A 16061-nucleotide genomic window follows, 5' to 3' on the forward strand; every position below is an offset into this window, starting at 1 on the left:
ACTGGGAGGACATTCCATGCATTCACCTCCCTATGAAGAAATATTTTTTGATGCTTCTTCAGAGTCAGCTCCCTTGGAGCTTCATACCATGACCAAAGCATTCTTTCCTTTTGAAAAAATTGTTTGCTGCTTGTGCAGATCTTCCCTCTTCTCTAGGGTGTACATATTTAGGTTCGTAAGTCTCATCTAAATCTTATTTATAATATACAGTAACCACCTTCACTGCAGTGACCTTCTGCACTTAGTGCTCCCCCTTAGGAGCATAAGGGCCTTTTTTTTTTTTAAAGCCTCCTTGGGAGTTGAAATATTATAGTTTGCACTTACAGGAAATGAGTCTACTGTACATTTTAAGTTATCTGATAAAAATAAATTCCATGACAATGATGCTTTAAACATAAAGATATTTATCTTTATCTGTTACAGATACATGGGAAACAAAGATAGAATGGCAAGGAAAAAAAAAAAAGTCTGCAGAAGCAAAAAGAGGCAACCTGCCAAAATATGTTCATAAAATGTAACCCATCACAATTCGTGCTTTTATCAAAATTTCAGCAGTTTGGGAATATTCGTAAAGCTACCTAAGAAAGGGTCAGTCTATAGCTTTAAGAAATAGACTTTTTGGAGTAGGATTCGTACTGTAACGTCACTGCAGTCAACTGGTTCAGTTTTTCACTGAGGTTTGGTCAAACACTGTTTTCCATACAAAGTTTATGAGACAGCAGGGAGAACTGTACACAAGGTATATCCTTAAGCAAAACAGAACACTCTGCAGGCTCAAATATCTTTTATCGGACCAATGTTAAGAATAATCCAAAGATCCTATATACAAAGGGACCTATGTGGTCTCATAGGTTCATGTATTACATTACATTTTTTATTGGGTCAGAGTAAGAATAATATAAAAATAATCAACTTCGTTATCCGGTGGCTGGAGACCTGTCCAGCCATAATGGCTTTCAAGAAATCCACAATGAAGATGGCATATATTTGTATACAACTGAAGCAATGCATGCAAACATAATTGTAGCTATCCTGAAAAACAAATTGGCCAAGTTGTCCTACAAGACAGAGTTGAGAACCACTGTTCCAGGATTCTGCTTGCTTTTGGGTAAGGCTTCTCAACATTTCAAGTGGTCAGATTTGAAAACAGCATTCCAAATACTTCCAGTATCGTATGACTTCCTCTCATGGATATTCAACATCACTTTTCATACACTACAGAACCCAGATTATTTCAGCTCTTTGGACACAGAACATGAGGCCAAATGTACAAGAACTTTATTCACTGTAAATCTCAAGATCACATGGCTATGGCCAGTGAAATATTTTCAGCTTTCCTGTTTCACTAGTCTTTTTTTTTTTACTAGTTTTAAGAAGGAACATTTATCAGGTCCCAATACAAAGAAAGAAATACTCATGTGCTTCTACTGTATGTAAACTACTATTTCAAATGTTTAGAGATATGAAGTACCCTCCTTCTATTAAAAAAAAACAAAAAACAAAAAAACCCCCACATACACACTTCTTCTGTATCAGCAAATTTGAACATATTCTGACACTTCTACACCATACCCTGCATGAACTTTGGAGTGCGCGGAACACACATTTTTATTTTAAATAAAATTAGGTCAGTATGTCCTAAACATTTTTCTCCCATAACACAATGGAAGAAACCTTTAGACAGGTCCCAAAGTTAGTAATTACTGCATATCTGCAGGTGCTATTTTCTTTCATCCTGCCTACAGCACCCAAAGCAACACGTCACCCACTAAATTACATTTAACCTTTTGTATGAGAAGGTATTAAAAGCATCTCAAAGTTATATCACTTGGGGGGGGGGGGGGCGGGGGGAACCATTTTTAAGCTGCCTTTAGTCATTGCCTGACCTCTAGCTCATGACTATTAGTTAAATTTGTCTTCTGAAGGTTGTCCTTACTCAACACAATTAAACAATGGCCAACAAACCCATGAGGTCATGAAAAAGAAGGCAGGAACCCCCCTCCCACCCACAACTCACTGTACAAAGAAGAATAGTGCAGAAATGCAGTAAAGTGGGGGGAGACCCAGCGATGCAGGGGGGGTCAGAGCAATTCCACAGAAGCAGCCTGAAGATCTCTCTTCCCTTGACTTAAATCACAACTTGAATCCACAGAACGGTTTTCAAACTGCCGCATATCTGTCAATTGCTCTGGCACCTGCTAATTTTATCTTGTGTGAAAATCACCCCAGAAGAATTTATTTTTTAATTGGGGGGGGGGGGGGGAAGAACAATGATACGTTATCAAAGTAGGCCTTTTCAGGTACTCCCCCATTTTATCTCCATTAAGTAAATTATTTACAATCCCTGAACTGTCATTTTCAAAATCTTGCCCAGATTCTATCACGAGTAAATGGTAACAGTTCTCACCGATCCAAGATTTGGATGACTTCCTGGAGGAGAAGTCTGTAAACCAATAGTAAGTTAGTCTTGGGGAAATCCACTGCTTATCCCTGGGATAAGCAGCATGGACTCTATCTTTTGGGCATCCTGCCGGGTACTTGTGACCTGGACTGCCACTGCTGGAAGGAAACAGGATAACCTGGTTTACGGATTTTTGGTCTGAACCAATATGACAAGTCTTATGTTCTTATGCAAATCGCCAACATTTCCTTAGCATTGCTGCTTCCCTTCATTTCAGTTACACAAATATCTAGTATCTCTTTCCTATTTCCAATTACCAGCGCCAGGGCAATAAATGCATTACTTTTATTAAATAACATTTTCTACAGCCATCCAATAATCACCGTTTTCTCCTCTTGCTGGCTAAGAGCTCCAATGCCTCCGACTTGATTGCCGCTGTCGGTATTCCCAGAGCACGTATGTATCACTTTACCTATAATTGTTTTTCATGACGCACTGCATTGAAGCAGCCATGGTTACGATTCTAATTCTGTAGATGATGATCCATCACCACTTCTTTAAAACTGTATTTCAACCATCAGCTAAATTCCATTCAAAGTCAATGCTTTTCCCTCAGCATTTATAACTAACTGCTCAGTCACGTTAAATGATGTAAAGATACCAATTCAGTTCTGCCAACTATCTGTGCAAATACAAAAAACATGGAGATCACACCCATGTTGTGATGTCAGTGTATATTATCTAACACATTTACTGGATTAAAATGTCTGGATTATTTTTTCCTATTGCAAATGTTCAAAAAATTTGCAAAATTCACATGGGAAGAAAGGCTAATATTCTAGGCATGGCCTCCTCTCAGCTGCAAGAGTCAAAGCCTATTTACAACTAAAGGAGCATTTAATAAAAATTCTGACCATAAACGAACAAAGTTCTCCTAGCAAAGATTACCTAAATGCATCAGCAAGTACATAACAGTGCAAATTAATAAAAGAAAAAAAAAAAACAAAAAACTCAGAACTTACCAATGTGCAGCAAATGGACGACAAAGGTCTACATGAAAGTTTTTGAGATCTTTAAATCTAATTGCTGCTTCAATATAAACAAACAGTATCCACAGCGATACTGTGGGTAAACACACTCCCCGTTCTAAAGAATTAAAAAAAAAAAAAAAAAGTATCAAAATATTTATGGAAGCAAATGTTTTAGTGATCATCAGATTATACTTCACAAGGAATGAACATTCTTTCAGCAAAACAAAAATACACAGAACCATCTCTCATAACAAAAACTTGTCATATAAGCAATTTCTAAAATTCTCTCTGAAATTTCCAACTCATGGCTTAAGATAGTCAGGAAAATACCAATACATCCTTAAACAGCTCCATCAAATTACAGTCAAATAATTATGCAATCTGCTACATTCATATCATCTAAAACTATAATATAAACAAAAATGAAACATCCCAATCCACTTCTTACCCCAGAAAGGATTATAAGAGAAAAGCAGATAATTCCTCTTCATTATGTTCTTCATTGAGACAACTGCTTATCCATGAATTTAGCGTCTTAATTATAAAACATTTTGCAGTATTAAAAACCAAAAATCCACAGCTATCTGGAAGATGGTTTATTGCAGTGGTTCCCAAATCTGTACTGGGGAACCCCCAGCCAGTTCAGTTTTCAGGATATATGAAATGAATATGCATGAGATAAATTTCCATGTGGAGGCAATGCATACTTTTAAACTAGATGATGGGGAAAGCCAACAGTTTCTCAGGGGTTCATGGTCCAGAATGATTAATCTTTGAAGGATACTAACAGAACTGGGAAGTTAGGGCTTCCCAAAAGAGAGGTTACAATAAATGCAAAAGTGGCCTAGGTGCTGTTAAGCTAATGTGCAGAGCTGAAAAATTCAAACAAAAAACATACTTTGAAATGCCTGTATAATGCTAGAAGTCTAAAACATAAGATGGGAGAGTTAGAGTATATAGCATGGAATGACCTAATGGAAGGAGGATAACCAATGGGACATTGTGATATCAGGGTACCATTATATTGTAATAATAAGATGGATTAAATTGGTAGAGGGGTGGCACCAAATATTAAACAGAACACCGAGTCAAACAAGATAAAAGTGCTACAGGAAACAAAATGTAGCGTACAATCCTTATGGATAGAATTTCCATGTGAAAAGGGGGAATAAAATAGCAGTGTAGGTGTATTACAATCCACCTGACCAAAATGAACAGACAGCCAATGAAATGCTAAAAGAAATTAGAGACGCTAACAAAATCAGCAGCACAGTAATACTGGGCAATTTCAATTACCCCAGTACTGACTGGGTGAATGTCACATCAGGACATGCTAAGGAAGTGAAGTTCCTAGATGAAAAAGGACTGCTTCATAGAACAGCTGGCACAAGAACCACAGGATTTAGTAAGTACAAGAGGTAATGGTTTTGGGGCCTTGTGGCCAACAGCGATCATAACATCATCAAATTTGACTTAACTGGAAGGAGGATACTAAAGAAATGTAGTGCAATAGCATTTATGATAAAATGAGGAAAATGGTTGGGAAAAAACTGAAAGGAGCAGTTGCCAAGGTTAAAGAGTTTACAGCAGGCGGACACCTGGTTTAAAACTACCATCTTGCAAGGCCAGGACAGATGTGTTCCGCACATTACAAAAGATGGAAAGAACATGGTCAAAAGGTAAGGTGGGAGAGGCTATTGTAGCTAAAAGAACATTTTTGAAAAAAAAATGGAAAAGGGATCCAAATGAAGATAACAGGAAACAGTATAAAGCAGTGGTACGTCAGAGATGCAAAGCATCGATGAGAAAGGCAAGGAGAGAATTTGAGAAGAAGCTGGCCATGGACTCATAGTAAAAGCTTTTCAGATCAATTTGAAACAAAAAGCCTGTAAGGGACCATAAGATGATCACGGGATGAAATGAGCACTTAGGCAAGATAAGACCATAGCAGAGAGACAAAATTAAGTTGTTTTGTTGGGTTTTTTTTTTTTTGAGGAAGATATCAAAAGGAGATATCCATGCCAGAAATTACATTTAAAGGTGACAACTCAGAGGAACTGAAACAAATCTCCATGACCCTGGAAGATGTACTAGGGCAAAATGGCAAACTGAAGAGTAGTAAGTCACCTGGACCAGATGGTATACATCCCAGAGTGCTGAAAGAATTGAGAAATGAAATTGCAGACCTGCTATTAGCAATTTGTAAACCATCATTAAAATTGTCTATGGAACCTGAAGACTGCAGAGCTGCCAATGTAATGCAATTTAAAACAGACTCAAGAGACCAGTGAGTGACATCTGTGCCAGGCAAAATGGTAGGCATATCATAAAGAACAAAATTATTGAACATATAGCTAGGCATAGTTTAATGGAACACAAAGCCAACATGGATTTAGTCAAGGGAAGAGTTGCCTCACAAATTTGCTACATTTTTTGAGGGCATAAACAAACATGGATAAAGATGAGCCAGCTGATATTTGACAAAGTCCTTCATGAAAGACTTCTTAGGAAATTGAAAAGCCATGGGATAGCAGGCAGTGTTCTATTGAGGACTAGGAACTGGTTAAAAGATAGAAAACAGAGCACAGGGCTAAACGGTAAATTTTGTCAGTGGAGAAAGGTGAATAGTGGAGTGCTCCAGACATCTGTTCTGGGACCACTGCTTTTTAATAAATTTATAAATGAACTGGAAATGGGAATAATGAGCGAGGTGATCAAATTTGTCGATGACAAAATTATTCATAGTAGTTAAATCACAAGAGGATTGTGAGAAATTGCAAGAGGACCCTGCAAAGTTGGGAGACTGGGCATGCAAATAGCAAATTAAATTTAATGTGGACAAGTGCAACGTGATGCACTTAGGGAAGAGTAACCCAAATTATAGCTACACAATGCAAGGTTCCGCATTAGGAGTCTCCATTCAGAAATAGGATCACTGAAAATACATGGAAATCTTCAATTAAGGTGGACTTGGAGAACGCCATTGCTTATCCTAGGATATGCAGTATGGAATTTATCAATTTTTGGGATCCTGCCAGGTACTTGTGAACTGGGCTTGATGGACTTTTGATCTGACCGACCCAGTACTGCAAATCTTACGTTAATTCATGGTAGATATCCTGAAAACCTGATTAGCTGGGGGAGGGGAGTCCAGGAACCACGAGGGAAGGTTAAGCTGCTAGCTGACTTAACTGTCATCGGGCAGTCATTGCCCAAACTTTGATTTTCGTTTCATGAAATGTAAGTAAAATGAAAGCTTAATAGGTGAGACATTCAGAGCAATGTCCCTGAATTCCACACATCAGATGAGGACCTAAAAGTGAGAGAGATCCCTTAGGCTTTAAGGGAGATTAATTCAGACTGCACCAGTAGTACCTGGGCCTGTTCTTACAGTGATGACTGAACATATTAACCATGAGGGGGGAAACTAGACAATCCAATGAAGGAAATGCAGATGGTGATATTCTCCATTTCCAGCCCTTGTAGGCTAATTTGTTGTTTTTTGGACACTCCCCAACCCCTTTGGGATTCCTTCTGTCAGAATGGAGAGAAAGATGGGTGAAAAGGAGGTGCTTAGATGTTTATAGGGATGAGTCTGTGTTTATAACACACACTGCTAAGTGAACATCAGAAAACCAAGCTATGACCAAATTTCTCAGTCTAGGAAAATGAATGTGAAAGTACACAAACAACTTACCTGTATGCCAGACATACTGTACCCACACATATGTACTGGCAGCAAAGAAGAGCCACTGTACTGGTATGAACAGCAAACATATTATATCCGATGTGAAGGCTACACAAACAAAAAATACTGAAAAGGCCTACAAAACAAAAAGAGAAAAAAAACCCACACTTTACAACTAAATCATTAAATACAAAGATACAAAAACATTCCAAACTCTCATTTAGAAGACAGTACATAAAATTGTATCTTCCCTTTCCCCTCTCCCTCTTCCCAGAAAGACATATTTTACACCCATTTGGCTATTAAGATCCGTAGAAATCTGTTTTCCCATACAGAGAGGACTTCTATCAAGATAACTGGAATGCCCATAGTTATCAGACAAAGCTTCTGCACTTATAAATGGCAGATAAAAGGATTTCTATGAGAAACTGGCAGTGACCACTTGTCCTCTGTGGAATCTGATCTGTGAATAATTGTATAATTTTCTGTGGGAGTCTTGAAATGAGATGAATTTTAACAACATTTAGCAAAATTTGCAAACACTAATTGTACACAAACATTTTTCTCCTATACTGTTCCTTCTAATTTTTGCCTGTGTGCATGCACACACAACTTTCAAGTGTACATGGTGTGCAATGCAAATCTCATTACAAAATAGAAAAAACAAAACAAAAAAAACAAAACAACAACAACAACAAATAGAAACCATTTTATCATGGCACCCCCTACATAGTACAGCTTAGATAAAACAAAGCTAACCGCATCTTTTTGTATATGCTCTTTAAAAACAAGATTCTGACTTGTACATGCACACCTGATACTGTGTGCAATTCTAGTCCTCATATAAAAAAATAAAAAATAATATAGATATATAGATATCTGCACTGGAAAGGTTCAGGGAAGGGCGACCAAGATGATAGAGGGGATGGAACAGCTCCCCTACAAAAAAAGGGTAAAGAGGTTAGGGCTCTTCAACTTGGGGAAGAGACGGCTGAGGGCAGATTAGAGAGAGGTCTATAAAATCATGAGAGGACTAGAACATAAATATAAATCAGTTACTTACTCTTTCAGAAAATCAAGACTAGGGGACATTCCATTACATTAAGTAGCACATTTAAAACAAACATGAAAACTCTCACTCAACATACAATTAAGCTCTGGAATTCACTGCCAGGAGGATGTGGTTAATTCTATTTATTTAATTTTATTTACACATTTTATATACAGTCATTCCAAACAGATCACAAAGGTTTTACAACTTAACATACATATAATGTAAAATAATAAAATGTTAACAAAATTAAAAAATGATAAAATAAAATAAAATACAAGCTAAAATAAATTCAGTACTCTCTCGTATTAAGTTATCAGCTTTCTTCAATCAATCACAGAAAAATTCTCAATAGCTCTCACAATAGTTTATAAGCATTTCTAAACAACCAAGTTTTCAATTCACATTTAAATTTGCTACCATCAGTTAATGTACGTAAAGGCAAGTTTGCTTACCATAAACTATGTTTTCTGTAGATAGCAGGATGTATTAGCCATTAGGGATGTGCAGAGCAAAATTTTATGTTCATATTTTTTATGTCCGAAAGGGGGTCCCACTTTCGGCCAATATGGACATAAAAAAAAATCCAATGAGTTGGGTATATGTACATATGTGCAAAAAAAAAAATTAAACCCCCTCACCCTCCTTAATCCCCCCCCCAGACTTACCACAACTCCCTGGTGATCGAGCGAGGAGTGAGGACGTCATTTCTGCAATCCTTGGCGAGAAGCATGTGACGTCGGTAGCACGTCGAGTGACGCGGCTTCACGTGATTCCCGGCTCGTTCGCGCCGGACGGCTCGTTCGGCCCAAAAAGAACTTTTGGCCAGCTTGGGGGGGCCTCCTGACCCCCCCAAGCTGGCCAAAAGTTCTTTTTGGGCCGAACGAGCCGTCCGGCGTGAACGAGCCGGGAATCACGTGGCGCCGCGTCACTCAGACGCGACGTCACGTGATTCCCAGCAAGTTCGCGCCGGACGGCTCGTTCGGCCCAAAAAGAACTTTTGGCCAGCTTGGGGGGGCCTCCTGACCCCCTCAAGCTGGCCAAAAGTTCTTTTTGGGCCGAACGAGCCGTCCGGCGCGAACTTGCCGGGAATCACGTGACGTCGGCGTCACGTGATTCCCGGCTTGTTCGCGCCGAATGAGCCGTCCGGCGCGAACTTGCCGGGAATCACGTGACGTCGCGTCTGAGTGACGCGGCGCCACGTGATTCCCGGCTCGTTCGGCCCAAAAAGAACTTTTGGCCAGCTTGGGGGGGTCAGGAGGCCCCCCCAAGCTGGCCAAAAGTTCTTTTTGGGCCGAACGAGCCGTCCGGCGCGAACGAGCCGGGAATCACGTGACGCCGGCGTCACTCGACGTGCCGCCGACGTCACATGCTTCTCGCCAAGGATTGCAGAAATGGCGTCCTCACTCCTCGCTCCATCACCAGGGAGTTGTGGTAAGTCGGGGGGGGGGATTAAGGAGGGTGAGGGGGTTTATATTTTTATTTTGGCTCAACAATCGCGATTTCCCACATATCGAACATATCTATGTTCGATATGTGGGAAATCCGATCGTTTATGTCGAATCAATTTTTTAAGTAAAAAAAAAATATGAGTTGCGTTTTACTAATGCGGTCAATCCGAATGCACACCCCTATTAGCCATGCTCTCTGGGACGTCCTAGTGGGCGGACTGACGTGGAATCCTCTCAAAGAATACAGAGCTGTGCTCTGTGCCCCTGCGTGGCTGTTCCCGCATGATTTTTCTCCCTCGTTCAGTTAAAGAAAGCATAAGTGTGCAGCAAACGGAGAAAGAATAGGGCAGAGATAGAGTCAGAGTATAAGCTGTCCAGGGAGGAGGGTGGGAACGCATGGCTAATTCATCCTGCTAGCTACGGTTTACGGTAAGCAAACTTGCCTTTTTCCATGGCAGGCTGAATTAGCCATGCTCTCTGGGAGTCCCCAGCTGTGAATTATAGAGCACACTGATCCTTCCGATTGTTCCTAGTCATGTATAAATCGAAGGAATGTGTATGAAGGAATTAATGAAGTTTGTGGACAGCTTGTTTTGGTTGCGAAGCGTAATACTGCTTCTCCCACTGCTGCATCTGACCGAGTCTGCTGTTTAAGACAGTAGTGTGATGTGAAAGTGGCTGCTCTCAGATATCTAAAATTGATACAACTTTTAGGTGAGCAATTGAAGTTGCCATGGCTCGGATTTGATGTGCCTTCACACCATCTGGGAGCTTATTGTTATTAGTCAAATAACAGAAGTTTATATACTGGAATTATCATGTTCCTAATGATCGCTTTGATGCTGCAAACCTGGTGCATTTGGGTTGAAAGAAAGAAACAGTTGTGAACTACATTTCGGAGACTGAGTCCTTTGAATATAATAAGCCAAAGCTCTTTTACAGTCCAAGGTGTGAAGGGTTTTTCCCCCCCCTTTCTGTAGCATGTGGCTCGGGGAAAAAAGTGGGTAATGTGACCGTTTGATTCAAATGGAACGCTGAGACTATTTTAGGGAGAAATGCTGGGTTGGTTCATAAGGTGACCTTATAATGGTAAAACTGTACGTATGGAGAGTAGTGAACTAAGGCTTGTAACTCACTAACTCTTCTTGCTGATCTTACGGCTACTAGAAATAATAATATTTTCCATATGAGAAATTTCATTGAGGTGGAGCGTAACGGTTCAAATGGTGGGTGCATGAGCTTTTCCAAAACTATGTTAAATGTCCTAAGGAACCACTGGTTTTGTGACCGGAGGGCAAAGTTTTATTGCTCTACGCATGAAAACAAGATACTAACGGATGCATAGAAATGGCTTTTCCATTCAAGGAAAGGTGGTATGCTACTATAGCACTCAAGGGTACCTGACTGGCCATACCGCTAGTCCAGAGGAAAAGAGTAAGTGGAGATACTGAATAATTTTTTGTGGAGAGCTATGGAGCGGATCTATTGCTGTAGTATTACACCAACTGGAGTTACCTGTTCCATTTTCCTGCATACTTTTTCTGTGTAGATGGTTTTCTAGCGGAAATAAGAATATGCTCAATATCTTTTGGAAGAGAGAGATGACTTAAGGCCTTCCTTTCAAGCTCCATGCTGTCAGATGCAGAGAGGAGTGGAGGGGGTGAAGTAGCGTGCCTCCTTCCTGTGATATAAGATCTTCTCTGTTTCCTAATTGTATCGACATTTGAAATGTCAAATGTATGAGGTAGGCATACCATGGTTGTCTGGGCCACGCTGGTGCAATGAGAATAAGATCTGACTCGTCTGCTATGCATTTTTGGATTACCCTTCCCACTATAGGTATCAGTGGGTAAGTGTATAACAGGTTCTCCATCCACAGATGTAGGAATGCATCTTGGGCTATTCTGTGAGTGCTGGGGTAGATGGAGCAGAAACGTGGTAGTTTCATGTTGGTTTCTGTTGTAAAGAGGTCTATATGGGGCGTTCCCCATTTCCTGAATAGACTGTTCATACATTTTAGTTCGACTCCCATTCGTGGGGGTGGAAAATCTTGCTTAACCTGTCAGCTTCTGTGTTTCTTATTCCCAGAAGATATGTTGCTTGCAGCTGGATGAAATGGTACAATGCTCATTCTAGTGCCAGCATTGCCTCCCTGCAAAGAGTCCGCAAACCTGAACCTCATGGCTACTTAGCTTCCGTGTAGATCATTACTCTTTTCCTATTAAGGATATGAGCGAAGATGTGGATTGCATTCCTTATAGCCCTCAACTCCAGTAGGTTTATCTGCAGGTGTTTTTCCTGCACTGACCACATCCCTTGAGTTTTCAGGTGCAGTACATGTGCACCCCAGCCATGAGTAGATGCATCTGTTGTCATATTGATTTGATATTCCTGAGATCGAAACGGAGCTCCCATCTGCAGAACTCGGGGTGAGAGCCACCAATCTATAATCAGAGGTCATCGAGGGAGTCAGGATAACTTCTTGATGGGACATCAACTGGTTGCGTTGAGACCACTGAGTTTTTAGTCCCCATTGAAGTCAATGTAGGTGAAAATGTGTGTGTGGTACCACAAATATGGCTGCTGCCATGTGACCAAACATTTCTAGAATTTGTTGAGCTGAGGCACTGAAATGAGTCCTTAATGTTGAGGCCATTTCCTGGTCTGGACTTGCTCCAGTTGAAGGAAGGCTCTGCAGAGTTTGGTGTTTATTAACACTCCAATGAACTGGAGGATTTGGGTAGGAACTTGGTGTGACTTTTCATAGTTGACTATAAATCCCAGTTTATCCAAGCAAATTATGGTCTGCTGTAGGTGTGAAAGAAGCATTTTTGGTTTTGAGGATACTAGGAGCCAGTCATCCAGGAAGGGAAAAATCTTGATGCCCTTCCTTCGAAGATTGGGCCACAGTCACTGCTAGACATTTTGTGAAAACCCCGGGTGCTGAGGATAGGCCAAATGGAAGTACCTTGTATTGATAACGTATTTTGTTCACTTGAAAGCAAAGGTACTTGCATTGGAATGTGGGAATATGCATCTCTGAGATCCAAGGAGCACATTCAGTCGTTGGGTTGCAGAAATGGAAGAATGGTTTTGAGAGATGTCATCTTGAACTTCTCTTTCTGAATAAACCTGTTCAAAGCTCGTAGGTCTAATATAGGTCTGAGACCCCCTCCTTTCTTGGGAATAAGGAAGTATTGGGAGTAAAAGCCATTGTTGTGTTGCCAGTGAGGCAGCTGTTGAATGGCATTTTGGTCTAGAAGCGACTGTACTTCCTTTTGAAGCAGATCAATGTCTGTGCAATCTTTTTGTGAATAAACTAGATGGGGATAGGTGTGGGGCTACACGGAAGTTCAGTTGATAGCCATTCTTCAACACCACAGAGGACCCAACAGTCCAATGTTATGGAGGACCATTCCTGGTAGGATGAGGATATTCTTCCCCCTACTGCTGGTGGATGGCTGTGGCCTTGCTTTGCTCAAAATTTTGGTTAGGCTTCTGGTTTGGGCCTTGTGCCTGCTTTTGCTGGCATGGTGTTCTTTGGCAATTTCTTGATGGAGGTGGTTGAGATTGCTGTCTTTGGGATTGGTAAATCACTGTGCGATAAGGTGTGAATGGTCTATACTGACGACGTTGGTAGAATGGTCGTTTGTATGGGTAATAATGTTTGGAAGAGTAATGCTCTGTTGGTAATGTGAGTGATGAGACTGCTACACTTTGTTCTTTTAATTGTGAGATGGTCTCCCCCCAACCTGTTGCCAAACAGGTTGTCTCCTTTGCAAGGGAGGTCAGCAAATTTTCATGAACTCTTATGGCACTTGGTCCAAGCCATGCAATTCTGCGTACTGCTATAGACGTAGCAGACATTCTCGTAGAGGTGTCAAATGCCTCAAACTGTTCTTATCAGATGGCGTAAAGCTTCCTCCATATCTGAATTGATTTGAGCATCATTACTGGAGGGACTTCCCAGTTTCCATCCCCATAAGCATTTAAATAAGTATTGAGAATTGCAGAAATGGTGCTTTTGTACTTTTGAATTCAGCATAGCACCTTGAAACATCTTTTTACCAAAGTCGTCTAGATATTTAACGTCTTTACCTGGGGGTGTATTTGAGTACAGCCTTGTTTTCTTTGCTTTTTTCATTGCTGACTCAACAACGACCAAAGCATGCGGTAGCTGCACAGATTCATAATGGCGGACTTTCATAATCTAAATTTTAGGTCTGTTTTCCTGGAGATGGTAGGGATAGCAAATGGAGACGTCCAGGATTTATCTAGTAAATCCCCCAGCACTGTGTGAAGGGGAAGAGCCATGGGTTCTAATGGTACAAACATTTTCAATATTCTGAGAACCTCTGACTTTGGATCTAGTATCTTTTTTATTTCAACCTTGAGGAAGGAGCCCACCTTCTCTATAAATTTAGAGTATGTCAAGTCTTCAGGAGGTGAAGACTGTTCAGGTGGTCCTTCTGGTGAACTGAAGGGATTCCTGTTGATGATCCCAGAGATGTTGGTGGGGAGGCTGGGACATTTAAGTCCTATACCAAATCCACCAGGCTGAGGTCATGACCCATGGATACCGCCATCTGTTCATCTCCCTAAGGGGTAGATGGTAAAGATCTTTTAGATATGTTATCCTCAGGTTCACTTGAAGAATCAGCTTGTGGGGGCAATCTGGTAGTGATGCAAAGAAATTCTTCAGAATATCAGATATTTGAGTCATTGCTTGTGAAGCTGCAGACCTAATCTTGGGGGGGGGGGGGGGGGGGGTTTGGCTAGTATGGGATGGAACCTTCTTTGAAAGAGATGCCTGAAGGATGGCAGAGTCTGGCTCTCTTTGCGACCCCAATTGGCCCTGGGGCTCTCTGTGGGTTTTGGGACTTTTTAGAAGATGTCCCTGCAACTGGATTTGCTCTCTTTTAAGCTTTGATACCAGTGATAGGCCCGAGTAATACTGTGCCTTTTTTTTTTTTAATTATTTATTAATTATTCCATAATTAACACGGAGTTTCAAAGCCAATACATCACTTATATAATTCCAACAATACTTTCATATACAATATTAGATGTAAATCAATATCATTTCAAATCATATCAATTTGAAAACTCCTATAATCATAATAGGTTACATAAACAAGGAAAAAGAGAGGATTGAAGGTATTTATGGGAGCAATTTAAAGAGGAAAAGTACATGTAAGGTAAAAATTAAAGGAGAGATTTTAAACATTCGTAAATACCCATGACTTGCTAAGGTTCAGCTCCCCCAGTCCTATAGTTATCCGAAAAATAGCACAATTGTGATGGCTCAAAATAGACATATCGATTATTATTAATATACATCATACATTTGCAAGGATATCTTATTGATATTTTAGCTCCCAATTGCCTTGCTTCCTGGCACATCTCCAGCATCTTTTTTCTACAGGTCTGCGTGGATCTTGTAACATCGGGGTATATTCTAATCTTTTGACCAAAAGAAAAAGTTTTAGAACAGAGTCTGTGTCTGCAGGAAAAACAAAAGTACACAACACTGTTCCCCGATATTCTACTTGATCTCCTGTTGAAGTTTCAAGAAATCCAGTAAGGTCTGTACTAACATTCATAGGTGCATTGGGCTCCAATAATACCGCTTCACTTGTTTTAGACACATAGTAAATATTGGAAATAGGAGGCATAGCATCTATGGGAAATTGGAGAATATCCATCATATATTTTTTAATCTGGTCTCGCAACGAGACAAGTCTTATAGAGGGAAAATTTAAGAGCCTAAGATTTAAATCTCTCTGGGTGTTCTCCAAACTTTCAATCTTTTTAGATGAAATTGATTCACTTTGTACCAATTTAGCTTGAACTTCTTGTAATGTAGTAACCTTTACATCTATTTCTTTGATCTTGTTATTATGTATGTCCAAAACATGTTTTATTTCTTGAACATTTTGCTGTAGATTAATTACAACTAACGTCAATGTTGAAATTGCCTTCTCTAAAGTAACTATAGCATTCCACACTGTCTCTAAAGTTATTTCTTGTGGTCTTATTAACTTTGCACTGATGTTTGAGCTTACCTCCCTACTCCGGCAAACCTCTGAAATCCTTTGAATTTCGTTTGCCGGTTCCTCTCCCCCTTCGATGATATTTGCGGCGGCGTTTTTACTCGTTGCACTCCGCCTCTCCATGGCGGTTTTTTCCTCCTCACGATGTTCCTCCTGAGTTACAACGCCCGCAGCTAAACAAACAGCCTTTGACCCGGAAGCAGCCACCGCCACCTGTTCCTCCACTGGTGTCATCTGCCGCTGGATCCAAGCCTGCTCCACATTCATGCTGTAAGTAGGGGGGAGATGTCTGTGTGTCCAAGGGCGGTGTGGTGTGCTCCCCACCCATTGCCCCAGCGGACCTCCTCTCTGGGGTTGATGCTATTGCCATAGCAAAGAAGCCCTCT

General features: G+C 40.5%; 1 protein-coding gene across 5 annotated transcripts in view; it reads right to left on the reverse strand.

The window, feature by feature from the left end:
• The window catches only part of MACO1 (macoilin 1), a 105548-nt gene that overhangs the window by 40145 nt on the left and 49342 nt on the right, over nt 1–16061 (reverse strand). For 2 of the 5 annotated variants that reach the window (XM_029619435.1, XM_029619434.1), the window contains exons 3-4: nt 7130–7256; nt 3424–3547 (exon numbers count right to left, since the gene is read on the reverse strand). The exons of 1 other annotated variant lie outside the window; for it this stretch is intronic. In XM_029619435.1, coding sequence (XP_029475295.1) covers nt 3424–3547; nt 7130–7256 — 251 coding nt within the window. The remainder of the gene's footprint in view (nt 1–3423; nt 3548–7129; nt 7257–16061) is intronic. 2 more of the 5 variants (XM_029619437.1, XM_029619436.1) reach the window with 1 other exon arrangement.

This window comes from Rhinatrema bivittatum, chromosome 11 (genome assembly GCF_901001135.1).
Source record: "Rhinatrema bivittatum chromosome 11, aRhiBiv1.1, whole genome shotgun sequence".
NCBI classification, from domain to species: domain Eukaryota; kingdom Metazoa; phylum Chordata; class Amphibia; order Gymnophiona; family Rhinatrematidae; genus Rhinatrema; species Rhinatrema bivittatum.